Raw genomic sequence first — 26,927 nt, forward strand, 5'->3', positions numbered from 1 at the left:
TTGACCATTGTGTATTTTCAAAAAGTTATATTCAAACAAAACGACATGATCCAACATCCAAAATAATAACAGAGCAACAAAAGAAGATCTAATATGAAGACTATGAAGATACATTATTGGAAAAAAGATATACAAATGATCGAGTTTTAGGATAAATAAAAAAGATTTGAAAACAAGTACGTGTTTTAAAATACATCATAAGTATGATATAATAAAAATGTTTCAATGCAAATGTTCAACTATATTTGTCATAGTAACGTCAGAAACAAAATAAACAAACAATCGACATGACATTAATTCATTTGGATAGTCAATTTTTACTAACTTTATTCAACGTGCAACACAACCTTTTTTCCTAATTATATGAAAAGAGGAAAATAAATAAGAGAGGACATCTAGTACTCTTTAAACATCATTTTTTTTTTTGAGATTTCCTAACTATGAGATGGGGAGGACTCATATGAGCCGCTTATATGGGAAAGTGGGTGAGACCACTTAAGCCGAAGGCCAGTCTCCTTCAAACATCATATTTTGGTTACATATAAAAAAATCATTTATATCAGTGACGATAATTGTCGTTGAAAAAAGTCAAAAAGTAAAACTGTGAAAAAATTTTACCATTACAAGCTCAAAAAACCCGAAACTCTAGTGTGAAGTTAAAAATAAAAACCACAAGATTGACAGCAGACATACAAAAAGGGAAAATACACAGGCTGCTATTATATTCGAGCAACATAAGAATTGGCTTGAGTGACGTATCTCACCCACCGATAAGGGTTGTGTGTTTTGCTCTTCTTCGCTATCTGTAAATACTTCACCTACATAAATGAATGACATTATAAAACTCATGTAAGGTTTACCGTACTGTTGCCTTAGAATATCTGTAAATATTACTGCAGTAAGTTGTAGTTAAGGCAAAATGGTTGCAAAAGGTCCTCCAATCCCTCGTAGATAGCACAATCTCGTTTTTGGTTAAAAGATCGGTCCTCGAAAGGATAAATGCCGAATATGACATGTTTTACAGGTCAAATTTAACATCAAGAAATTTAAAATGTACCATTTTCAAAATCAAAATTAAGGGGCACCCCCCCAGCTTTACCTCCAGTCCGGAAGGATTATACATGGGTATAGTGAAACTCATGCTCACAGGTCCAGCTTCTTTAGTGATATTTCCTGTGTTATCACGCAACATGAATGTAAATATGGAAAAGATTCACCAGTAATATACAAAGAAATAAACGACCAGATCGAATCGGACTAAAATTTCAAAATTATGATCATACCATGCAACTCCTGTGAAAAATTTAATTTTGCACGTAGGGTGTGCTCAGACCCACCAACAAACTGTTTAACATGAAATACTATCAGCAACAATGACAAAATATATAAAGGTGACTAAAGAAACTGAACTCATGGTTTATTGTGCTATCTGCGCTAGAATGAGATGCTACCTTCTTCAAATTCCATTCAAGTTTCCTGTTTGATTCTTTGAAATCAGCGGTTTGTCCAACTACTCCAGCTTCCAAATCAAAATTAACTCTAAAACTCGAATGAAAAATGATAATTGTTCAGCATACCATATAAAAGAGGTAAATAATCTGAAATGGTAAAGGACAAATGCTCATTGATTAATTGTGAGAACTTTCTAAGTTTGGCAAGTGTTCAGTAACAATGTCTTCAATTCCCATAATATCAGAAAGCTGAGAGCTGAACTCAAATTTATATTCTATCATGTTAGTGATAGCAAGAGAATAATTATAATTTCTTCACGCTAAGTGTTTTAAGAAGCAAAAGTCTCACGACCAACGATGATCATAGTGGGCTAGCCCATTACCACCATTTTTGGGATTCTGGTAGGGATAGAACGTCACACTAATGATTCTAATGCTCCTGCTTGATCCATAACTAGAATATTATCTAACAACCTTAAACCCCAATGGCCCACGTATTGAGGTGCAGAATCAGAGGTGTCCTTTAACCACCACAATGAGCCTAGCAACTCTTTAGTATACTCATGCAAATCATGAAAAACACAGGCCTGATGGAGGTATTTGATCCTAACAATGAGCAATTATTTTAAAAAAAAACATATTACTGAAAGTGAAACCAACTGAACTTACCTGGTTGTACATGTTGGCAATGGCATCTCTACTAAAACTGTGTTGGCAGTGGTTTTTGAAGGAAACTCAGCTCGGATTTTCAAAATCACTTCAGCCTAAAATAGCCAGAGAAAAGAGAATGTGAAGTCGGATCCTTGCTTACACGGTGCTGCAATTAATCTATGCAGTTAAAACTTTAAGAAACTAGAGTGTATACAAGAAACCAAGAAACATGGCTATGCTTTATCCTCAATTAAGTTCACATATTCTAATCTCAATCTAAATTTTACATTTAAAAGACACTTTGACAGTCAAGAGACTACCTACCTTGAGCAATCCAGCTTCTTCAATTAAGGTGTTAATAGTAAATGGGGGCTTGAATTCCTGGGTAATACGATAATTCATGACAGGAAATTCCCCATCTGGTGGAACCTGGCAGGCACAAAAAACAGCAAATATCAAGATTTTAATATGGAAGAAACTCAAAAGACCTTATGAATGATTGGAAATTTGGAAAATTATCAAACCATCCTGTATTACTCACCAAAGACAATGTTCTGTCAACGTCAAAACTACCCAGATGTACAGATTCATGGAAATTGCAGTCATCCAAAATAACTGGCCCTGCCCCCAGAGAGCTACTACCGTAGCCTATTCAGCAAACATATATATATTTTAAGTTAAAAGAGAAATGTGGTTGAAAGCTAAGATGAAGAAACAGGTTGATTACCATAACTTGAAATGCTGCTTCTTCCGATGCTCAGATCTTCGTTAAGAGCTAATTTGATTTCTGGATTTCCAGTTAGATAACTCTTCATTTGAATGGTGCCATCAATTTCAGAAGTCGATATATATCCCTATTCAGCATTAGTTTCATCATTGCGGCTTAGGTTTAATCTTTAACAAAATACATGATACATGAAAACCACTATCCAATGTAATGAAATGGATAAGGATCAAACAGCACAAGGTTGTTCCCAAATATTTCTTTCTCCCGAGAAGCTATAAGCTCGGTTTTATTCTCCAAAAGAACCCACTCCAGATTCAGGAAGGGAAATAGTCCTTTTCAAATGTTAAGGTGGATCTCATGTACACTACCCAACATGAATGCGAATCAAACTCCTAATTCAATTCTGTCAAATCTTGATAATAGGCTGACAGATCATCTCATCCAAAGAAAAATGACATCAAAACTGGCAAGTTACAACAGTCTAATACTTACTACTGATGAACTAAGGTTGCGCTTGGATGAATGAATTTGATTTGGAGGGATAAATTTGATTTGAGGAAGGATTTAAAAGATGAATGTTTTAAAATTAACCACAATTATTATTGAAATTGCATAATTTGACATGGAGTAGATTTGGAATTTATTTCAATTTGTCCATCCAAGCAAGTCAAGGAATTTCAAACAATCTCAAATTCATCAATCCAAACACAACCTAAATGAAGACTCATTGTTTCTTTACAAACAATATTTTAGACATGTTCAGCCTAAGGAATTAGGCGGGTGTCAAATGGATAGCATTTGTAGTACAACAAAGTTAAATAAGAATAAGTTATCCAACAAAATTGAGTAACAATAATTTACAATTTTTAGTGAAATGATTTCATTCCTTAATCTTCAGAATACTGTAGAAACACTCAGATAATGATTGAATTGGGGTTTCAGGTGAAGAATCTACCAGTAAAACTTAGATGGATAAATATAAATTAAAACTTCTATAAATTAATACTCGATAAATTAATAATGTCTCTAAAATAATAATTTTTCTCGGTCCTGACTTGGGTCAATGTGCTAAATTAATAATTTCGATAAATTAATAAGATAATAATTTTTTGGAAGACCTTTGCATAAAACTACGGTCTCATCAATATAATAAATTAATAATTCTATAAAATTACAGACATAACTAGGACACTTTAGTAAAATATGATTATATTGTTTATTTTTCAAAAAACTTGTAGAAAAAATGATTGCAAAAGAAGGGAACCTAGTTTTATTGTTGTTTTTGTTTATACAATTAATTTTATTTGATAAGTCAATATAATGAATAAATTTAATTACTAAAAACAATGAATATCACTCACTTAGTTTTATAAATATTAAATATAATGTAAAATGAAATTTTTATATATATTAATTCAAAGAATATGATACCGACATTTGTGAAACACAATGACTTTTTATGTAATTAAATTTATGTTTTTTGAAAAAAAAATGCTATTTAAAATAATAAATTATTTATTTATCGATTAATTAATACCTCTCTAAAATAATAAAATTTCATGATCCCAACATTATTAATTTATAGAGGTTTAATTGTATGTAATTCAATGAAATAAAAATAACTTACACTAGAGCTAAATGTAACACTTATTTTCTCAATTATGTCGACGAAGATTTCCTCCCTCTTTCTACCTCCAGGTTCATGTGCCACGACAGATTTTGTAACAGCAGTTCCCGGCATCCTTTTAGTCCCTTGCTGAAAGAATTATCAGGCAAGGTCAAAATGCACACAAAGGCCTAACAGAGGAAAACTAACTAGAAATGAACCTAATTGGCTGGCCAATTCAAACTTTGAGAAATAAAATGTACCACCATAAACAGAGCTGCAGGACCAAGAGGTGGTAAACGCGCAGCATCAACCACAATCGGTTCATTGAATATATAAGACTTCAAAACTTCAGTAGATGTCGTTTGTACATAACCAAAATCCTGAAATTTAAAAATACTTATGGCCATATTAAAAAAAAAAAAACATCAAGAAGAACCTAAGATGTGATGTTATGAAGGCTTGGAGAATCATCAGAAAATAATTGCACAATTTGCTCAAGATCAGTTTCTAATAAAGGATAAATAGGATGCAGTATCAGACACGTAAAATGTATTAAAAGGAAAGTTACTAAAAGATTGATCAATGCAACATCGCAGTAGAGGACAAAAGTATATTGCATTTTCTGTGAAATGAAACATAATAATATTCTGCATTTTGAACGGTACTTACTACAACTTCATCCAGGAGCTCATACACGAGCACAAAATTTTTTCGTAATGATTCTTCATTCAGAACACCAAGGTAATCTTTGATGACACGTGCAATCCTCTGCAGAAGCTCCAAGGCAAAGGAAGGTGAGAAGTTGGTCCTTGTGGTTGCGACAAATAATAGGCCAACCACCTTCACATGGAAATAGTTTACACCATCCAGATTCTATTAAAAAAGATATGATACAGAATAAGTATCTGATCCATTAGTGGAATCAGTAATAGAATGCATGTAATTTGAAGGACATTATGAGGTTCACCACAGATAAACAATTTAAGTGAGTCAAAAACATCATATAAAACTGCCCAATACTAAATAAATGAAAAAAAAAGATGAGATCCATGTATGAGACATCAACATCTCAAAACAAAGGAATTAACAATAAAATGGCAGTGGCATGGACGACTATTAAGTGTAAATACTCACAAAGACAGGGGGTGCTTCCTCTTTGCCATCTTCTTTCCAGAACTTAACTTTGCGGAAGAATATCTCTGCACTTCCTTTCTGCACATCACCACGATCTGCATAATTGGGACACTTAAAATATATTTTATATATATATATATAAAGTAAACACAGCCAAATCTGAAATATGGAAGGGGAAAACAGTTAGAAAAGGAAAATAGATTCTACTTGTTTATCTCATCCTTGGTAAAGTTGACCTAACTTTCTTTAGTACGGGGGACTTAGTTCTGACTTGTCGGGCAATACCAGGGAGGTAAGAAAAATGCAAACTTCAAGTATATCCACATTAAAATGTAACTTTTTCTCCAAGATATATCAACCTGCATCGAGTGCTGTGTTAAGTTATCATGTCAGCCAATCAGAAGTTCCATCCTACCCAAAGAATCTCTTCAGTCGTGAGATCTAAGTCGGGCAATTTTCAGTGATTATCATGATTATGGGCTTCATCCAGACCACATTCAATATAATTCACTCTAGCTTTATTTAAAAACCTGTGCGTAAAAACTATAACCCAATTCTCACATGACTAGCCCCAGCTAAAGCCGAGTGATCTACGATAAAACATAATTCCAGCTAGAAATTGATGTTCCTTCAGCCACACAAAACCACGAAATCCCAAAAAACTAAGGTCAAATTGGAAACAAAATCCAATAAAACTTCGACACAAGTTTAAAACGGAGAAAACATCTCATAAATTACAGTGACAACGTAATCAAATGCTACATTATACAAGTAAAATAAAAAAATTCGATGGGGAATTATGCAACTAACAGTCGCGAAAGACGATGTTGTCCCCTCTCTGAGAAAGCACGAAGAATTGTGAGATCATGGTGGATGATTCACAGTACGCCTCCTCGCCTGAACACAGAAATGAAATCACACCGCCTATATTCCAAAATTAATATGGGTCGACTTCTCGGGTCAAACTCAAACCCGCAGCTGGTTATTAAAGTAAATTGGGACACGCTACTTAGGGGTTGTTTGGTAGACTTGATTATCAGACGCAAGAGTTTTTCGTGATGCCTTAACTCGTGATAATGGACTTAAAGTTCAAATAGGTTAAAATATTTGGTTTAATATCATGATGTAATTTCACTATATTGTTTAATTTTTTTCTAATAGAAATGACTAAATTATTTAACAAAAAATATGACTTTAATATACATTGTTATAACTTATGTGAAAACGGAAACACAAACGTCCTTGGATCCTTGACTCTGTATCGAAGAGTACCATATCATAGGGATGCTTGGGGCAATCGTACGAATGCCCCCACAGAATTATAAAGAGCTCTTCCATTGTAAACATAACAAAGCTAGGAACGTGATCCAAAGAACTTTTGGTTTGCTTAAAAAAACATAGGCTATCATTCGAAGTCCTTCTCTCTACTCATTGAAAACTCAAAATAGAATCATAATGTCTTGTATTTTGTTATACAATTTCATTCGATCTCATATGTTGTAAACCTTATTTGTTTGCAAGTTATGTACTGATTATGTTGGCTTATATTTGTAATTGTGGATGCATGAATTTTTTTTAGCAACTATATTATGTTAAATTAGAAATATTAATATATCAATAATTTGTTGCTAAAATATGTTTTTATGTACACCCTACACTGGTCATTGTTGCATAAAAGTGAGAATGGATTTTGTAATGATTACTAACTTTTATATGAATCGTCCATGAAGAGTGCATTTACACATACCGATATATGAGGGCATCCACGTATAACTTCCAAAATCCACGTGTGGAAGAAAAATTACAGTTCTTTGTCCTCAATGTTAGCCAAAAGTGGGGTGGTTGGAATGACATGGAGAACATGGTTGATGCTGCAAATGAGGCATGTGAAACGCTATTGAAGGTAGTATGTTTCACTCAAACTATTTACAGTCGTATTTTAAAAGTTACGTGATGTTATTGCAAAACATGTTGTAGGTGACCAATAACGTTCGAGTTATGTGATACAAATAGTGGCCACACTATCAAGACTAGTGCGAAATATTTGGCAATGATAGGTCAACGGGTAGCCGATCATAGAGTTTTTCCGCTGCTATCCAAGTTGTGTTAAATTTGAAAGAACAAGTACTGAATGATGTGGAATTTGGCATAGAAGACATTTTATCGCCTTGCGGAAGGAGATGGAGAATCAATGTCTGTAACTCACACACCACCGTCCAACCCCAGTGTATGTACGAATTCGAAGAAATGAAAACAAATAATTGAAGGTGACGGTCAAATTGTTGCTGCAATCAACAACTCAGCTGACATCACAGAGGAAAGAATGTCAAAACTCATAAAAGAAATGGTTGCTGAAAAGAAGTTAGCTAAATCGCAGATAACAAATGCTATGGACAGTGAGCTGGATACCTTACGAGCCATTCCATAGTTAGCTTCATATGAGAAAATGTGTGTGGCAGAGTTGTTGGTGGATAATCCCAATTGTTTCTTGAAGCTCGATCACGACGGCAGGCTTAGCTTAAGCGAATGGCTAATGCATCCATAAAGTGTGTTGGTATGTTTTTTTGGAACTTATGATGAGGTAACATTTTGGTTTGGTGTCTGCTCTTTTGCGACTTGGCTGTGTGTGCATATTTGGTACGAGTTTGTTGTCACTTATTCCTATGTTTAGTATAACAAGCCAAGATTTTTGAGGTGTTTTGTCAAAATTTAATTAGTGAATTTAAATAAATAATAATAAATAAGTCAATAAAAATTTTATTCTAACAAAAGTTTGATATACATAAATAATTTGTCAAACACTTTAATCTACTCAAATGTCTAAAAGAGTTGGAATAAAATACAACTAAATAATATTAATAAGCTAATTTTATTATTTTGTAAATAAATTGAACACTACAAAAACATAAAATATGTTTCTAAAATAATATAACTTAAATAAATAAATAAAAACAATATACAAAACATTAAATAAAACTTAATAAATTATTAATTAATTCAAAATAGTTTATTAATAATTAAACTTAAGGGAAAATCTTGATAAGACCAACCCACGGGAAGCTCCCTTGGTCTCCACTAGCCACTGCCATGTCTGTCTTATTCGTCCAGCCTGAGACCTGTCCTGTGAGAATGTGATGCCTAAGATAAAAGCAATGAACATCAGCGACAAATCTCCTAGTGCATAATATATGAGTATACAACCCAATATGTGTGTGCATAAATATGAACTGGTAGTGTCAAGGATCAAACTAGGAATCATGCTCAATTTGTGTCTAGGCGTCGAATGTGTAACACACTGGTCTACCTAGTCAGTTGTGTCTCCCACACTCAAAATGAGATTTTGGATCTGCAATGTCCTGGGTCATTGTAGCACACTGGTTCGTCAAGTCAGTTGGTGGCTCACGATACACAATAATCATGAAATAGGGTTGAGCAAGTAGATGTCCTACAAGCCAATTGTAGGCTTCAGTTTGATAGACTCTTGTTTTACAAACGATTTTTATTTTAATAATATTTTATGTTTTATTAATTATAAAGACTTTGAATATATTATGGTACAATATAGTCGTACATATGATTGCAATCATGAAACACATTTAATAATTACTATATATTCTAAACTTGTTCTTGATTGATTCATCCGCTTAAAATAAAGATAAATGTCACTCGAGCTCGACTAACATTTGTGATGTTGTGTGTCACGTTTCACTGGTGGTACATGAAGATGTTCGATCATACATATTAATGCTCATATGATTACACTAAACAAAACTCCCTCAAAATTTTCAAATGATTATCATTTGTCGAATGAATGAATCCGTCATTATCATCTAACAGTATGTCTCTTGTGAGACGGTCTCACGAATCTTTGTCTGTGAGACGAGTCAACCCTACCGATATTCACAATAAAAATTAATACTCTTAACATAAAAAGTAATATTTTTTTTATGGATGACCTAAATAAGAGGTCTGTCTCACAAAATACGATCCGTGAGACCATCTCACACAAATTTTTGCCATCATCTAAAAGGTCCAAAAAATTTGAACATTCATTGTTTTGAAATGGCATATAGTTGGTCATCCGTTATCCTTTTAAATCCTTCCAAAATATGTATCAAAATTCCTAAACGTGTTAATATTTTGAGAAAGAATTCAATCCATTTAATTTCAAATCAACTAATCCAAATATACCTTCCATTTTATTTTATTTTTTTGTAAGCTGAATAATCTCAAACTTAAAAAAAATGTTTTTTGGACTACGATTTATGCAACTTGGCACCTTTACTATTCATAATTTGATGACCAACTAAATTTGAGCAGGCCTAGTTTAAATTTCATGTATGATAAATACTAGTGGATCACCTGCGACTCGGATCATTACCATAAAAAAGTTCAATATGTGACACAACACATTTACACTTACAGTATCGACATCAGTGCAGATAGATCATTTCAAATAAATATTTACACAGCAGAGAATACATCCAAATAAATTGCCCTCAAGCACATAGGGGGCAATTCCGAAGTCACTCGGGCGGTTCAGAATAGCTTCGAATAACATAGCAAGAAGTCCAGAATGCCGTAGAGGCAGCCCTCAAAATGGCCGGGTTCTGATATATTCTGCGTCATGCCGAAAATCAAATCATTGTACGAGTTAGAATGCCAGACTAGACATTACAAAGTTCTGGAGAAAAATGATACAGGACCTCAATCCGTGTTTATATTTAGTACGAACATAAAAGTGTGAAGACCTGGAGGAACCGATGGCAGGAACACCTCAAGGATATTACCGAATTTTTCATATTCTTTTGCAAGCTCAACTCCGAGGATGTTCACATAATGTAACGAAATTGATTTTTTTTTATTTAGGTCATCAGATTATCACCCAAAAAAAATTGCTTATGCAGGTTGCAAGAAAAAAAAAAGATAAGATTTGCTAAAGGTAACTAACCCAATAGCTGTGGCTCCCCAAGATGCTACGCTGTAGATAACTTTTGTTCCATCCAATGCCTTCCTAAGCTTGCCCTTCTTCTTTTTGATAGAGAATGTCTTGCTCAGCACTGAAACCAATTTCAAAAAATTTCACCCCTCTTAGGAACTATCTCCGGTTACAAAATTCTTCAAAGAACGAATAGTGTTAAGTTGGTTAAAAATGCAATTTTATCTCTACTCAGTTTCCAAAATATGACGTGGGAGAAAATTAGTTGGACTCACCCTCTTGAAGCTGATTGGGTGTTAAATCCTGCAAATCATAGCAGCAAATAACTTAGAAGAAAAGCATATGAAAGGATAAGGGCCACGTTCAACAAAAAGAAAAAGAAACAGGGATGCAAGAAAACAGGTAATTATTAAACTCAACAACTAAACTAACTTTGAAAAGGCTAACAAAGCATAAAGTCCTCCCGATAACATTCTGCATGAGAATCATCTACATTTATCAGCACAGAGGGTTTTATCATTGGTATGCAACTGAAGGTTCTAGTTTATGGTAGTTTATATCCAAACCAGTGTAGCCCCTCTCATTCCGTAGTGAAGGTAAATAACATAAAAAGCAAGGTTGTAAATGGCAGGAGGCGGTGGCGGGGCGGTCGGTGACCGCCTACCGCCTCGGCGCCCAGGCGGTTGAATTTTTTTAAGTAATTTTTTTATAGATAATCATGCAATATAATCATTTTTATATAAAATGTGCAATTAAATAATGTTTAAGCACAAAATATAATATCATCTAGATAATGTGCAATTAAAAAAAATTCATCATCATATTAATGCTATTATGCTAACAAAGTAATATAATTATTTTTACCAAAAAACTAAGTTTAAATTTCAAGAGTTGAGAGTGAAAACCAACAAATAAAATAAAGAAAGTGAGGTGTGCTAGGGTTTTAATATTTAAAATTAGTTGACTTTGATTAGGTTTTTAAAATTGTTGACTAAGTTTTTAAAATTGTTAACTACAACTTAAAAATCTTGACTGCCTCCTCGCCCGCCTGCTCGCCGCCTCGCCCTGCCTCGACCTTCCTGCTCGCCGCCTCCCCAACGTCATATAGCTTGGGCCGCCTAAAACACCCGCCTCATGCATAGGCGGTGCGGTCGAGGGCCGCCTACCGCTAGGCGGCCGCCTCGACCGCCATTTAGAACACTGATAAAAAGGTAAGTCAATGCCAGCTGTGTCAAATGAAAATGAAAAACTGCAATCGGATAATAATCTAATAAGATTTTTACATTCGCAACACACATATATAATTTGGCAAGAATCATAAATTGTTAGAAAAAAATGTTAAATTTTATATATACAGAATGTACAATTGCCTGACCTGAGATGGCCTAGTAATTCAGTGAAAGATCTTCTAACATAAACAGAGCTGAGAGTGATTTCAAATTACTTTACTGTACTGTTGTACCTTAATCCTTGGAATACATGCTCCTGCGACAAAATTCATTATACCACTAAACCTTGTTGGCATGCATGTTTTACTTCAAGAATCACACGTACACCAGTTATAAAGGGACAAGATGCACACATACATTTGAACAAAGTAAAAAGTCAGCAACAGTGCAACACTAAACACATTAGTCAGAAATATCATAGTGCTCAAGTTGATCCAATGGGTTCCTAGCATCACGAGTTCAACAATTTAATGAATAGAAAACCAATTAATTAGAGTAAAAGCCCTCAGAAATCAGAATATTGAAAAAATTTATTTAAAGCGGCTTGATTATGTCAGAAGTCAAAACAAACAAAACCAACAAGATCAAAATTGAGCTCATTCATGAGTTGGGAGTTAATAACCTTCAAATCGATAAATAAAGTAACTATGCCAGGCTAAATCAAAAAATCTCAAACAATGCAGGGTATACAGTACATGGACTCCAGTAGACTACAATCAAGTTCATAAATCTTAATTAAAACAGGTTTTTGCATGTGACAAGGTTAGATCAAATGCGATTGCTGATTTGAGGCCGAGTAACAAGAAACTTATCATCACCTTAGTTTGTTTAAGAGATGATAGATATGCAGCCATGAAGGCAGCTATACCCTCCATTATATCTTCTTGACTAACTAAAACATAATCTTCGGAGTCTATCTCAACATCTCCACCTTCCCAAAGTTCATGTTCGCTGATCATGTCCCAGGAATTGCCTTCCTCTGCATCATATACCATGAAAACCTAAGTTACAGTCAAAGCTATATTTGTAAAAGCAAAAAATAGATTAAGCTCATATCTCATCTCTCTTATCAAGAATCTTGTTCTTGTTATCGTATAAAATCATCCTATTTCAATCCACTGGTCTAAAAAAGAACATAAAAAGCGCCTACATGTGTCTGAGCAGCAATTTTTTATCATACCGGTCATGTTTCGTTGAATCGACGCCTGGGCATTTTCTAGTTTCTTGAGGAAATCAGGACATTCAACTCTAGATTTCAACACATCATAAAACTGCAACAAACATTACACATTGTATGGGCTTTAGAGAATTCTTCATATCCTTACAATGAGAATCAAAATCAGAGAGCTGATTAAAGAAGTCAATTCTCTAAGGATAAAAAATATGAAAATGAAAGAACCTGGATGAACAAGGAGAAGCAAAACGGGTGTTTTTGAAATAAAAATTCTTTAAATTTTTCTAAGGCTATGAGTTCAGTTCCAGCAAAATAATGAATTCCCACGATTCCTTCAGCTCAAAACCATCATTCATCAAACAAGACATAAACCTTATAATTTTCTTCTTAATTTACTCTAAAACTTGAAACTTTTTAAAAAGTCAGCATTACTCATAAAATAGATGGACAAGAAAAGCCATAAATTAAGACAAGACCCTTTACCTCCGGCGTGTCGGTGTCGCAGTTAGCAGGTTCCGACGATGTGCCTGTGGAGGAGTCTTGAGGAACACTATCGAGTTCGCAATCGCCGTCTCGGTCATCATCACCATCAACATCACCTCCAGAAGCGAGCTGTTGGATTGCAATCTGACATTGCTGATGCACCATCTCCAGGGTTTTCCGCTTCACACGAACCCTACCCGACTCCATCAGTTTGGCAAATTATGAACAAATACACATCACAAAAAGGGATAATTTCAATTATATCAAAATCAATGAAATCAATCAATTTCTTCTCCCCTCAGCTTTCTTCTTTCAGCGTGTCGTCACACGTTGGGTTTCCATGGAAACTACGGAACCCAACATTCGTCCAGCTTCAATTAGGTTAAAAAAACTAAAAAAAATAAAATAATTTAACATTTTCTGCAGTAAATTTTTTTCTTTGAAGTAAAACTATAAATAATTATTTATCCTCTTTGGAAATCAATCGATAATATTTTTAATTTAATAAATAATAATAAACAGTTAAAATCATCATGTGGCCTGCCACTTTGAATCTCACGGAATCGTTTGCGTCGGATATACAGATTTCCCTTCATGCATTGATTTATATTTTTCTAATTCGTTTGCACCTTTTCTTTTCGGTGATACATGAGTTGATTTTCATGAGTCGTCTTTCGGGGCTCATATTTTATATACATACATATAAATATATATATGGGTACAAGCCCTATCTAATTATTTAATCCAATTGGATTAATTATTTGTTGGATTAATAAAAATAAGCTCAATTTAATAAACTTAATTCAATTAGCTATTTGTTGAGTTTTAACACTGTTGAAGCCAGAATATGGACTGTGCTTACGAAAGCGCCCAAACCCATTAGACACTCTTAAAAGTCTATAAATTGATGAACTCTCACACAATTCAAGGTATGCTCTCATTTTTGTTCAAACTCTTTAGTTTTCAGGGATTTTCTTCGAACTGCTTGCTGACTTGAACGTAGGAATGTCTACGCCGGGAACGTCGGGAACCCTCCTGGCGCCCTCCTGACGAGTGTTCGTGATGCAGGTGACGCCCCGCAAGGTTATTTGTATACCTTCTACGTGGATTTGTTTGCTAGCTAGGTGGGATCGTTTACCGGCTAGGTGGTTCAATTTGCCAACCAAGCGTATCTTACGTCACAGTCTATGCTATATGTTTATTTTAGCTGCATCAGCTTGGCACCGTCTGTGGGAACACAGTCACTTCATCACTCGAGGATGTACGCTCGTTCACAAACCTCTTGCAACGTTAAGGGACACCCGCCTCTTAATCCTCCGCAGTCGAAGATGCTCATCACCCATGAAGCGCTGAAAGCCATGATGGAAGAGACAACGCGCAGCAGCCGAAGCAGTGGCTCAGATACTCGCGCACCATCCACACACTGATACTGGTGAGACAACTCCCAAAGATAATTCGTCTTTCCAAGACCCTTGAATGACGACGAGGCACAAAGATGAAACGTGCAAGGAAGAGGGATCAGATGGTCGTACACATCACCCTCCCCAACGGAGAAAAAGTATCTCTCTCCCCTCTTACGCACAAGGACCTCGCACTTTGAATGAACAAGACAGTCGATTGGCCATTTTACTTACTCAGCGTAGCCATTTTACCACTGCCATTTTAGCTGAGTCGGTACCAGTAGGAGTGAAAATACCCAACTTACCAGAGTATGAGGGAACGGCGACCCACAAGATCATCTCGACAAATTCTATGCGAAGGCCGATTTATATGATATTAGTGAAGTCGCTTACTACAAAATCTTCTGAACTACACTATCTGGTCGTGTGCTTGCTTGGTTCAATAACCTCCTTCCAGCAACCATCGGTAGTTTGAAGTAACTGACTCAACGTTTTCTTCATCAGTTCTCTATCAACAAGAAATACCCAAAAACAACGGGCTTACTTATTTGCTATGATTCACAAGAGGGAGAAAGCCTGCGAGAATATGTACAACAGTTCACGCAGGCTGTGCATGAAGTTCTCCATGTTAACCATGACCTGTTAGCCGGGATAATGCAGCAGAACCTCTGCCACATAAAATTCAAGGAATCAATAGCCGGGAAGCCCCCAAGCACTTTGGAAGAATTGTTAGAAAGAGCTAAAAAAACATATACGCATAGTAGATGCCATCGAACCACGATACTTAGGGAAAAGAAGAATGGAAGAAGAGCGAATGGAAGGGATCAAGAGAGAGGAAAAACGAATGGCTCAAAGTCTGCTACTCCAGTACACTCCCTTAAAGGCACGCTTATTAGACATACTGGTAATAGTAGATCAGCAAGGTTTACTGCAACCCCCTCGACCGATGAAGGAAAATTCTAAGCGTCAAAGATCTGACAAATATTGTCGATTCAACAGAGATAAAGGTCATTCTACTGAATATTGTTTCAGCCTTCTGGCTAAAATAGAAAAGATGATGAGGACATTTAGGTGACTATGTGGATACGTCCAACAATCAACGGCGAGGCAACAAACGTCATGATGACAACCGCCCACGTGAGCAGCAATGAGAACGGGGCGAAATGGGTAAAAAACCAGAGTAGAGGGAGAAGAACATGCCCCTTGTGTGTGCCACCAGAGAAGACCACACTTGCTCACACTTAACCGTAGCTCAGTCGATTAACAAGATATCAATGACAGACGAGGAAATGTTTTTTGGAAAAGAGGACTTGGAAGCCTCTCAGGGAGAACACAATGACGCCTTAATCACTTCTGTCATGATTTCTAACTTTTGGGTAAAGAAAATATTGGTGGTCTCAAGAAGCTCGATAGATATCATTTTTCATGGGGCATTCAAAAGTTGGGTCTAAGCAATGCTCAATTAATGCAGGTGAAAACTCCCATTGTCGGCTTTGCCTGAGAAGTAGTTGAAGTGATAGGAGAAATCACTCTGCCCATATCCTTGGGATCTTTATCCACGGCGGAGCATAAAAATGGTGAAGTTCTTAGTGGTGAAAACCTCCTCGGCTTATAATGTGATACTTGGCCGTCCAAGCCTTAATTTTTTTCGAACCATTGCGTCCACATACCACACGACAATAAAATATGGATTTAACAACAATCAAAAGACAATGATTTTTGTTAAAATCGTTGCCTTTTTTCTTTTAAACCATTGTCTTTGAGCGTGTTTTCGTTGACTATAGGACAACAATTTTTTTTAAACCGTTGTCAATGAAAAGGTTTTTTGTGGCTATGACAACGATTTTTTAAACCATTGTCTTTGAGAGGAATTTTTTGTCTAAGAAACCGTTGTCTATGAGCGCGTTTTTTGTGACTAAAACAACTGTTTTAAAAAAACTGTTGTCTTTGAGCGAATTTTTTTAGGTTTAAGACAATAATTTTACGAAAACCGTTGTCTTTGAATTTTTTAAATGATGTTTTGTAGTTCACGTACAAAGCACGATGCCAAATCTCCATATATGCTCAATCCAACCCACATCCCAAACTTTTTGAAAAGAAAAAACCAATCCAAATCTCAAACACGTCGATACCTAAGCTCCAAATCGCTCAACCCTTCTTCCCCTTCGCTTTTCTCCACCACTGTCTCCCATCCGCCAGAAATGAGACATCAACCACCGTGAGTTGTAGCTCGTCTTGTAGCTTCGATTTGTACCATCAATCGCAAGTTTTGAGCTTGAATCAAAGATGTCCTCATGAGGTAAGGCGCTGATTATTCTCACGATTTCAGTCCGATCTCAGGTTTGCTTCGGTCCCACTGAGAATGGGAACCAGAAGGAAATCCAAGCAACCACAATCGACGGGTACGTCCACGAATTCCACTCCCAAGCGAACACCATTTGTTTTGTTATTGGAAAATCGATCTATTAATGTCTGATTGTTGTCACAAAGGTTTTTAGAAATCTATTTCAGGATTTTCAGTGGAATATGTTGAAACGACCTCGATTTTTTTCCTACTAATCTTAAATCATAAATTCTAAATTATTAAGTAAAATAATTTAACATAATCATGAATCATAATAATTTAACATATGAAATATCAAGTACATAAAATAAATTCTAAATCATCAATTAACCAAAATTCCTAAATCGACTTTTAAAAGGTCAACTAACAATAAAATTAAGCATAAAGATATCTCTAATAAAATCATTAACATAAATCCTTAAATCATAAATCTATCAAGCTAGTGCGGAAACATAAAGGCCCTCGGGTGTGTAGTGCTGCACTCGATCCCCTCAATCGTCACCGCCTCCCATAAATCATCCAATCATGCATCATACAAACCTAGTGAGTCTAAAGACTCAGCACGTTCTAAACATGGATAGCAAATAATACATATACAATCACAAGCATTAAAATTCATACTTTTATTTAAAATAATCTTTTGAACATAAATAAACAATTTAAAAATCATTAAAACATAATTAAATCATAAATAGAAAAATCATTTTAAAAATACTTTAAGCATAAATAAATCATTTAAAAATAGCTTTAATCATCTTCATGAATCATATATCATAATAATCATCTTTATCATAAGTTTTCAATCATATATCATTTTGGATGAAGTTTGATCCTTGAAAGTGACTAGCTTTTATCCTTTGGTCGACTACAGTCTTAGCTCCACATGGTCCATGGAGGTGTGCACTAGGCTCCACCGTGGAAATATGATCGTCGGGGCTCTCTTGAGGACCTTCTCCCATAGATGGGCTCCCTCTGGGGCTTTTTCGCATAAATGGGCTCCCTCTGGGGCCTTCTCCCGTAGATGGGCTCCCTCTGTGGCCTTCTCCCATCACGACATCACCACAAAATCATATATCATATCGTTTGTCACAGTCAATTCACATCCCTCAAAAATATTTTTTTCCTTGTCTTTAAAAATCATAAAATAAGACAGCTTTCCAAAAATAGCATTTTAAACAGTATAAATTGCACAGCTTTACCATAATCATAATGTTGTGTTAAGTGTGCATCAGTGAGAGTAGTACTGGGATGGGTGACCTCTTGGAAAATTCTCATACATCAAGCTGCTGACGTTGCGCCGCTTGATCTGGTTGACTAAATGGGCCGTAAAAGAGTGACATCAGATCTTAACGGGTAATACTGTCTCTGCTGGGTACAGTACCGACGATAGGAAAAGGGTAAGACTGATCTCTAAGAGATATGAGACAGCACAGCAGATAGACACGCACCTCCCCGGATATAATCATATAATAAATATCATGCTAGCATTTAAAATCAATTAAATAAAAAAATTAAGCAATTAAAATAATTTGCATGCATGTAGTTTACGTGGACTGATTTTTCGGACGTTACAATTCTCCCCCCCTTAAATTGAATTTCGTCCTCGAAATTTTCCTTGACTTGATGATTGCAAAGCTTAGATTCCCTTATCCACTTCAAACTTAACCTCTAACTTAAATCTTACTCTTCAATTCGGTTCTAAAACTCTTTAAAATTGTAATTCTAACCCAAAAATTTTCCCGAATTTGACTCCTAAATCTAGCTCAAGTAGTGCATGCAACCTATTTTTTCTAAGTTCTTCAATATCCTAAGAATTCCACTAACCCACATGTATTTAACATTTTAAAATTTAACATGCATTTAATCTCCTATATCGTGTATCTCAAAACATTTAAATATCGTGTATCTCAAAACATTTTCCCCTCACGACATCACCACAAAATCTTATATCATATATCATATCGTTTGTCAAAGTCAATTCACATCACTCAAAAATATTTTTTTCTTTTTATTTAAAAATCATAAAATAAAACAGCTTTCCAAAAATATCATTTTAAATAGTAAAAATTACACAACTTTATCATACATCATAAAAATACATATTATCATCAAAATCATCATTTTAAATCATAAAATATAATTTTACCCGCACCCGTGGACCCCTGGTTCTAATTTTAGTTCTTAAATTTTCGAAATTGACACATATACGAACCACCCGAGCCATCTCCCAATTTACTCGAGCCATGCCCAAGCCACCTCAAGCCAAACCCTAGCCAACCCACCTAGGCACCCTCCTGACCAAGCCCAGCCCAAAGAACCAGCCCCTAGCCTACCCAAACTCTCCTGGAACCAAGCTACAGATTCTGCACAAGGATGAACTCACGCATATGAACTCCTACTGACTCAAACCTCTTATAGCTGAGCCACCACCGAGCCCACCTGACCCTAACCATCCCTGGACCACGCCCAGATCCTACCCAGACCAGCCCAAGCCCTGGACCCAAGCAACGAACCCCTTGAAGCCCAACACAACCTGCGTGCTAATGTGCTCCCTCACGCCCTCTTGAGCCAGCGACCAGCCCAACCACTCCAGCTCCTGGCCCAGCCCATGCCCATCATCCTTAGGCCTTCTAGGACCCACCTGGCCCGTACCCAGGCTAGCCCAGCCACTTGAACCATCGCCCAAAGCGCTGCAAGCCTGCTGCAAGAGGATGCAGGGCTGCGCGCAAGAGTTTCCTTCACGTTGCTCAAGCCAGACGCGAAACTAGCCGCTCCAGAACCTGGCCCGACCCCTGCCCTTTACCCTATGACCCTGATGGACCAGCCTAGCTCGTGCCCAAGCCAGCCGCAACCCCTCCCTGCTTCTACCAAACCCACACACTCGCGCCAGGAGTCCCTACTCCACGGGACTCCTCCAACGCTGTGAGCAAGGGGTCCTTCCCATGCTAGGACCCTTCCTGACCCTGACTCACGTACCTTAAGACCCAACCCCCCTAGACCTGGTCGAACCCCTAAGCCCCATGCATAGTGATCGAGCCACTTGAATATTGCACAATCCATGAACCTACGTTTCTTCTCCTTTATTCTTTCCTATGGTTCTAGCTGCATTTTTCCTTTAAATTTCTCATGTTTTGAACATAATTCTATCATATTTTATAATGTATTGGCAGCGTACTCGTTGGATTCAAAAACGATTTTCATAAAAGCGTAAAAACATCGTATTTTTGAAAATAAACGTTCTACCGTAAAAATATTCAAACACCTTTTCTTTCATGCATAAACAATTAAATCAAGCATATTATGATTTGTATGATGTTAAAAGAGTTTAGAAAACGTGCCTTTGCGTTTATAACGCTCAAATATACGATCTTCGGCGAGGGTGCGACGTTGGACGACCGGACGACGAAGAACACAAGCTTTTCTTTCTTCTTAATTGTTGAAATTATTGTGTGTGTGTGTAAGGTGTGATTTACGGCTGATGGGAGATGATTTATGAGGTTTAGAAGACATAAGTAACCTATTTATAATTTAATTAACAAGTTAAATGGGCTTTGGTTTTGGGCTTGCATGATTAAGGATAATTGGGCATACTTAAATAATTAAATTGGACCTAATAATATTTAATTAATTAAATAGTAAAAGTTTATAAAATTAGTTTCATAAAATAATATTTTTGATCTTTTAAAACTCTTTGTTTGCCCAAAACCGGCTTCCCGAGAAAAATCGAGCTCGACTCGTAAAATAATTCGAACTCCAACATTTTTAGGAAAATTAAATCATTTTTTAAATCATATTAGGAAGCCTTGCACATTTTTAAATAAAAATAAACATTCTAGTCTTGGTCGTCCCCGGTCTCATTTCCCCTGCATATTATCGAATATTCGGATAAATACTTAATTTCATGTAATCATGTCATATAATCATTTAATCATGTAATTATACATTTAATCATATAATAAATATCATGCAAGCATTTAAAATCAATTAGATAAAACAATTAAGTAATTAAAATAATTTGCATGCATGTGGTTTACGTGGACTTGTTTTTTGGACGTTACATATGTACTTGTGCGTGTATGTGTGTAAAAGCGTAATTACGGCTTAGGGTCTGCAATTTCTAAAAAGTGGAGCTTACTAGTTTTTACAAGATTGGATCTCTAACATTTTCACTATTGTTTTTCTGTATATAATGAATTTTTATCCTGGGAGACGGAGAGAAAAATAAAATGACAGTAGATGCTCCGGGTATGTTTTCTGATTAGGAAAGTAATTTGCATAAACTAAGTTGATGCCTCCTCATTGGCTATGAGCTCTCTTGTCTTTATACTCAAATATCCATATGGATACTACAGTATATGTATTGTTACTTCTGCATCCCCAAGCTGACTCATTGAACATACACATGAACTTTCATTTATTTCTTTTCCTTCGAAGGAATATCAAATTTATTTCACCGTTAAGTAAGTTTATTATAAGAGTTGAATTATGTTACTTATCTTTAAGCCAGGGGAGCTCACTGAGATTAATCATCTGAATAAATGCCTTCTTATTAGGCTACATTTGATGTCAATGTACCGGGGCCAATATCGATCTGTAATAGGACTCTTGGCACCTCACATGCTGAAGCGAGGCAGTGGACATTTTGTTGTGGTATGTTTGTCTCGGTTCACACAATGCTTCATTTCGTGGTCCATCTCATGTGTCTAGAACTGATTTGACATGCAAATAAACTGCATTAGTTTTAACTTATTTTTGCTCAACCAACTTGTTTTTATAAATCAAAGTCCAAGACTACCATGCCTCTGGACTTGATACTCAAGACGTGATCATTGATCTCACGGTAATTAATATTTTATAATATTTTATTACAAAATTTCCAAGGAATAATAAAATATAATTCATTTGTTTCCTAGTCTTATAAGATTGCTTGCTCTTTATTTTCAGGGAGAACATGACAAGGGAAATGTAGTTGGCCTTAATCCACACACTGTGATTGCATTCTTAAAGAGCCGTCACTTGTTTCCTGGTCATTATACTATGTCACCAAGGGAGGATGTGGATTTCTACATTCATTTGTTTCCTGATCACTTGCTTAGCATTCTAAAAGATTCGAGAAAAGACTTAAATTGATAGGCACCAGCTATCAAGCTATGGTTTTCAAATATTTATGATTAAATAAAGAACTGTTCAAACTCGATTTGTATGAAATATTTAACTTTTACGTGACGACATTGAGTTTTAATTGCTCCTTTATTTATGCTACAATATGTTAACTTATTTTTTTTCATTTACTGCCCTGTTATCCTAATTGGTTAGTTGAGGGTACTTGCGTCTATAGGTTGTGGATGTGTTATTTCTAATTAAATGTATTATCCACAGCCTGCATTGTGCGCTGCGTATAATAGTTCCCGCAGCGTGCATTTGTTCAAATTTTAAAATTTGATATTGGAAAATTATATATTAAATTAATTTTTTTGTTTTTATCTGAAAAAAGACAACTGATAAAATCCGTTGTCTTTCAGCGTTTTTTTTTGTAGTGACATGAAGCTGAAGTTCCCGACTCTAGAAGCGGCAGGAGAGGCGATTGGTGATAGCAAGCTCGCAAGAAAATGTCATGCGTCTATTTTGCTAAATGCAATCGAGACCTAGAGAAGGCAGGGACCCGACACAGATTCCTTGGGGGAGAAGAAGCAAAAACTTGATCAAGATCCAAATAGCAGATACACCTCATGGAGGGAGAATCAAATGAGCGTCTTAATGTGGATCCATGTATGAAACCGATTAAGCAGAAAAAGAGATCTTTTGGTCCAAACAAAAATAAACATATAGCTGATGTAGTGGAAAAACTCAAAGGCCAAATACATCAGGCCTATTTCATACCTGGAGTGGTTGGAAAATGTTGTGTTGGGCCGTTGGCCCCAAAGACTGGAGGGAAATAGTGTCTTTACATAGATTTCTCCGATTTAAACAAAGCCTGCCCGAAAGATCTTTCCTCATTGCCTCAAATTGATTTGTTGGTCGACTCAACCGCAAGTTGCGAATTGCTCAGCTTCCTTGATGCCCACCAAGGATACAATCAAATATGATTAGCCCAGAGGATCAAGAAAAGGCTAGTTTCATCACTGATCAAGGATCTATTGCTATGAGGTAATGCCATTCGGACTCTTTGAACGCAGGAGCAACATATCAGCGATTGGTGAACAAGATATTTGAAAACTTGATTGAGAAGAACATGGAAGTATATATAGACGACATGCTTGTAAAAATTGTTCTAGTAGTCAAACATGTGGAGGACCTGGAAGAATGCTTTGAAATACTACTATAATATCGCATGAAGCTAAATCCAGAAAAATTTTCTTTTGGTGTACGAGGTGGCAAGTTCCTTGGATACATGGTTTCATAAAGTGGGATAGAGGCAGACCCGAAAAGATAAAGGCAATCTTGAGCACGACTCCTCCGTGAAGTGTGAAAGGAGTACAAGAATTGACTGAAAGGATGACCGCTCTGAACCATTTCATCTCTAGGTCAGCAGACGAAGGCCTACCTTTCTTCAAAGTTCTAATGGGAGAATGTCAATAGGCATTCAAAAACTTAAAAAGAAGTATTTGACCACACCGAAACTCCTAACAAATCCCCGATTTGGGGACACTTTGATGCTTTATTTGGCGGTCTCATCTGAAGCGGTTAGCGTTGTACTTGTGGTGAATGAAGGAAGAGAATATAAACCTGTGTATTACTTCAGTCGAACCTTGCAAGGAGCCGAGCTCCAATATACCAACATTGAGAATTAACGCTTGCCTTAGTAACTGTAGGAAGAAAATTACGCCCTATTTACTATGTCACTAAGTTGTGGCGCTCACCAATCACCCTATAAAGCAAGTGCTATATTTTACGGAGGCATCTAGCCGAATGGTTAAGTGGGTCGTCTAGTTGAGCGAATTCAGAACTGAGTTTAAACCTCACTCGACTATTAAAGCACAAGTTCTAGTAGATTTTCTCGTCGAAATGACCACTAATGAGGTAGAGTGTTCCGTCCCGACTTGGTTGGTCCATGTCGAAGGATCCTCCAATTCACACGAGAGAGGAGCTGGAGTATTGCTAGAAAGCCCTCCAGGTGATGTATTTCAATATTCTATCAAATTTCAATTTTCCGCGTCAAACAATGAGGCTGAATATAAAGCACTCATAGCTGGAATTAAGTTGACTCTGTCGGCAAGAGCGAGAAGTCTGATGGTATATAGTGATTCCCAGCTAGTCGTAAATCAACTCCATGGGACTTACGAAGCAAAAGAGGAAACAATGAACCAATACGTGAACCGAGTTAACGAATTACTCGCTCTACTAGAGAACTATGAGATAAAACAAGTGCCAAGGGAAAAAAATGAAGTGGCATACAGTCTAACCAAGATAGCCAGTTTCTGGATTAACATCGACAACAAAATGATAACTTTTCTGACAATCAGTAAGGATGAGGCGGAGAAAGCCAGCTGCAACATCATGTGCATAAAAGGACAAGAACCAAGTTGGAAAAAAGAAATTGCCAACTACTTAACGCATGATGATCTCCTTCGAGATCTTTCCACTACACATAAGCTAGGATAAGAGCTGTGCGATTCACAATCATAGACGAAGAGCTTTATAAACGAGGTCACTCTCAACCTTTCTTGAATTCGTCACTCTGAGCATGGCAAACTACGTTCTCCACGAGATCCATGAGGGAACATGTGAAAACCACTTAGGAGGGAAAGCATTGGCTGGTAAAACCTTACAACAAGGTTATTTTTGGCCAACCATGAGGAAAGACTCCATGGAATTGGTTAAACATTAGCGAGCTAGCCAAGACCATGCCAATCTCTATCACAAACCTGCGATGTTGTTACAACCACTTGATAGACCTCTACCTTTTGCCCGGTGGGGAATGGATTGCTGGGACCTTCCCCCTAGCTACGGGGGCAGAGATAATTTCTCATAGTCACCGTAGATTATTTCACAAAGTGGGTCGAGGCAGAACCATTGGCCAAAATTTCAGAGAAAGACGTTGAAACGTCCACTACTCGTTTTTCTTTAAAATGTGTTAGAAAATTTTTTTCTTCGTTCTTACAATACTTCGGCCGAATCATAATAGATATATAAATATATTTTGAACCATTTAAAATAATTCCCCAAATAATTATTTGAAAATCTCAAAAACGAAATTCAAAACATAAAATAATAAAAGACAACCGAACTTAAAACTAGCATTTTCAAAAATAAAGTATAAGCATTTTAAATCCCGTCAAAATCACTCAAAAGCATCAAAAGTCATAAAATCTTTAAAGTAATCTCAAATCATAAACATAATGCGGAAAACTAGCAAAGGTCCTCGGGTTATATGCACCATCAGTCCAGTTAGTTCAATTATCAAGTCTTCCATCAAAATCATTCTCACCTACATCGATCACATCTAGTGAGTATAATGATTCAGCAAACTTTAATCATGATAACAAGTAGTACATATACAATCACATGCATCAATAAAAATACTTTTACTAAAAATAGCTTTTCATGAATATGCATAAGCTTTATACCTTTTTCCTTTCATTATAAACTTTTTTCATTCATCATATACATATACATTTTCTTTTTTATTGAATTCAGATCATCAATTGTGACTTCGTTTCAGCTGTATGACGATGGATCCATCTATGAATATCCATGGTACCAGAAAGCGGGGACATTAGTGACACTCTCACCCGTCAACTGAGCATTGGCCTTACATATCATCATATCATTTCAATGGAAATACGATCGTCAGACTCTTTCTGGTGCCTTCTCCTGTAAATGGGCTTCTTCCGGGGTCTTTTCCCGCATCCGGGCTCCCTCTGGTGCATTCTCTCATAGATACAAGCCCCCTCTGAGGCCTTTTTCTCTCACCATATCTCCAATCATATCCTTATGTCACAATCAAGTCACCTCCTTCAACTTTTCACTATTTTTATCACATATAAAAATCCATGCATATATGTAGCATTTTTCTTTTAAAACCAAGCACGCAACACATATTTTAGCATTAACGTTTCATCATAAAATTTCATAAACATTTAAAATAGACATTTTCACATTTATTACAGCATTCAGGGCAGTGTCAGGACGTCTAACATTTTTCAGGTGTAAAATGATCATTTTGCTTCTGAAACCCTAACTTTCATAATTTATCCTTAGACCTTAAAACGACTACCTAAATGCATACAAACTTAACATAACACCTTAAAATACACCCATAAATATTTCTTAGAGTTAAACTTAAGCTCCTCGGCTGATTTCCCAATTCGTTTTAAAACTCAAACCTACGTCTTGGTTTTAACCCGAATCGACTCGAAACTTAACTAAACTTTACCAAACTTGAACCATATCTTATACGACCCAAATCAAGCCAATTAAGACCCTTGAACAAGCCTAGGAAGCTGCTGGAAAATTCTGCTCATTCGAACCAAGCCCTAGTTTGCAGCAACCCTTACTCCCTTCGACTCCAGCCCTTAACCACCATGTCCATCCCCTAACCAGCCACCCTAGGAACTAGACCGAACCCTTAGGACACTCCTGGACCAAACTTAGCGAGCCTAGCAGCCCCAGCCCCTAAACCCGATCCCTTGTATGCCCTAGCCAACCAAAACGACGTGCACCCTATGTCTTCCCTTTCCAACCCTTGCACAGCCCCTCCAGGACAATGACTAGTCTCCATTAGGACCCTTGAACCCATCCCAAATAGCAGCTAGCAGCCTCCCTCGCCTAGGACCAAAAACGCAA

General features: G+C 36.4%; 2 protein-coding genes and 2 long non-coding RNA genes across 6 annotated transcripts; 1 reads left to right on the top strand and 3 right to left on the bottom strand.

The window, feature by feature from the left end:
- Positions 1-512: 512 nt before the first annotated feature.
- On the bottom strand, positions 513-6,568 carry LOC140965586 (AP-4 complex subunit mu-like). 2 transcript variants are annotated; one of them, XM_073425696.1, is made up of 13 exons: positions 6,383-6,568; positions 5,573-5,667; positions 5,108-5,311; positions 4,702-4,818; positions 4,457-4,585; positions 2,830-2,956; positions 2,644-2,750; positions 2,427-2,531; positions 2,121-2,215; positions 1,452-1,539; positions 1,284-1,344; positions 1,100-1,173; positions 513-818 (listed from the first exon to the last, which is right to left on the bottom strand). In XM_073425696.1, exons 1-13 carry the CDS (start codon positions 6,438-6,440, stop codon positions 720-722), a joined length of 1,359 nt encoding a protein of 452 aa, XP_073281797.1. In that variant the 5' UTR covers positions 6,441-6,568; the 3' UTR covers positions 513-719. The 2 variants fall into 2 exon arrangements, with proteins under 2 accessions (XP_073281797.1, XP_073281791.1); XM_073425690.1 differs by having other exon boundaries at positions 4,699-4,818.
- Positions 6,569-9,951: 3,383 nt separating this feature from the next.
- Positions 9,952-13,821, bottom strand: LOC140965598 (uncharacterized). The gene is made up of 6 exons (XM_073425708.1): positions 13,398-13,821; positions 12,921-13,011; positions 12,559-12,719; positions 10,787-10,814; positions 10,524-10,632; positions 9,952-10,192 (listed from the first exon to the last, which is right to left on the bottom strand). The coding sequence occupies exons 1-6, from the start codon at positions 13,602-13,604 to the stop codon at positions 10,099-10,101; spliced, it is 690 nt and encodes a 229-aa protein (XP_073281809.1). The 5' UTR covers positions 13,605-13,821; the 3' UTR covers positions 9,952-10,098.
- LOC140965605 (uncharacterized) lies at positions 11,122-11,880 on the bottom strand. Its single transcript, XR_012173118.1, has 2 exons — positions 11,587-11,880; positions 11,122-11,547 (listed from the first exon to the last, which is right to left on the bottom strand). It is a non-coding gene; the product is annotated as an uncharacterized lncRNA (long non-coding RNA).
- A 3,006-nt stretch (positions 13,822-16,827) lies between the features above and the next one.
- Positions 16,828-22,394, top strand: LOC140959102 (uncharacterized). 2 transcript variants are annotated; one of them, XR_012171912.1, is made up of 3 exons: positions 16,828-17,287; positions 21,742-21,981; positions 22,086-22,394. It is a non-coding gene; the product is annotated as an uncharacterized lncRNA (long non-coding RNA). The 2 variants fall into 2 exon arrangements; XR_012171913.1 differs by lacking the exon at positions 21,742-21,981 and having other exon boundaries at positions 16,828-17,199.
- The last annotated feature ends 4,533 nt before the right edge of the window (positions 22,395-26,927 follow it).

The sequence above is a fragment of the Primulina huaijiensis genome, chromosome 2 (genome assembly GCF_012295235.1).
Source record: "Primulina huaijiensis isolate GDHJ02 chromosome 2, ASM1229523v2, whole genome shotgun sequence".
Classification (NCBI taxonomy): Eukaryota; Viridiplantae; Streptophyta; class Magnoliopsida; order Lamiales; family Gesneriaceae; genus Primulina; species Primulina huaijiensis.

What these genes read in the sequence shown, in the direction of transcription:
- LOC140965586 (XM_073425690.1), bottom strand. Translation starts at nt 6,440, where the DNA reads ATGATCTCACAATTCTTCGTGCTTTCTCAGAGAGGGGACAACATCGTC. An exon ending in AGCTCCTGGATGAAGTTGTA is followed by an intron (nt 4,819 to 5,107) that starts GTAAGTACCGTT and finishes TTTAAATTTCAG; the next exon opens with GATTTTGGTTATGTACAAAC. An exon ending in CTGCAGCTCTGTTTATGGTG is followed by an intron (nt 4,586 to 4,698) that starts GTACATTTTATT and finishes TAATTCTTTCAG; the next exon opens with CAAGGGACTAAAAGGATGCC.
- LOC140965598 (XM_073425708.1), bottom strand. Translation starts at nt 13,604, where the DNA reads ATGGAGTCGGGTAGGGTTCGTGTGAAGCGGAAAACCCTGGAGATGGTG. An exon ending in CATCTCTTAAACAAACTAAG is followed by an intron (nt 10,815 to 12,558) that starts GTGATGATAAGT and finishes TATGATTTGCAG; the next exon opens with GATTTAACACCCAATCAGCT. An exon ending in TGGGGAGCCACAGCTATTGG is followed by an intron (nt 10,193 to 10,523) that starts GTTAGTTACCTT and finishes GGCATGACGCAG; the next exon opens with AATATATCAGAACCCGGCCA.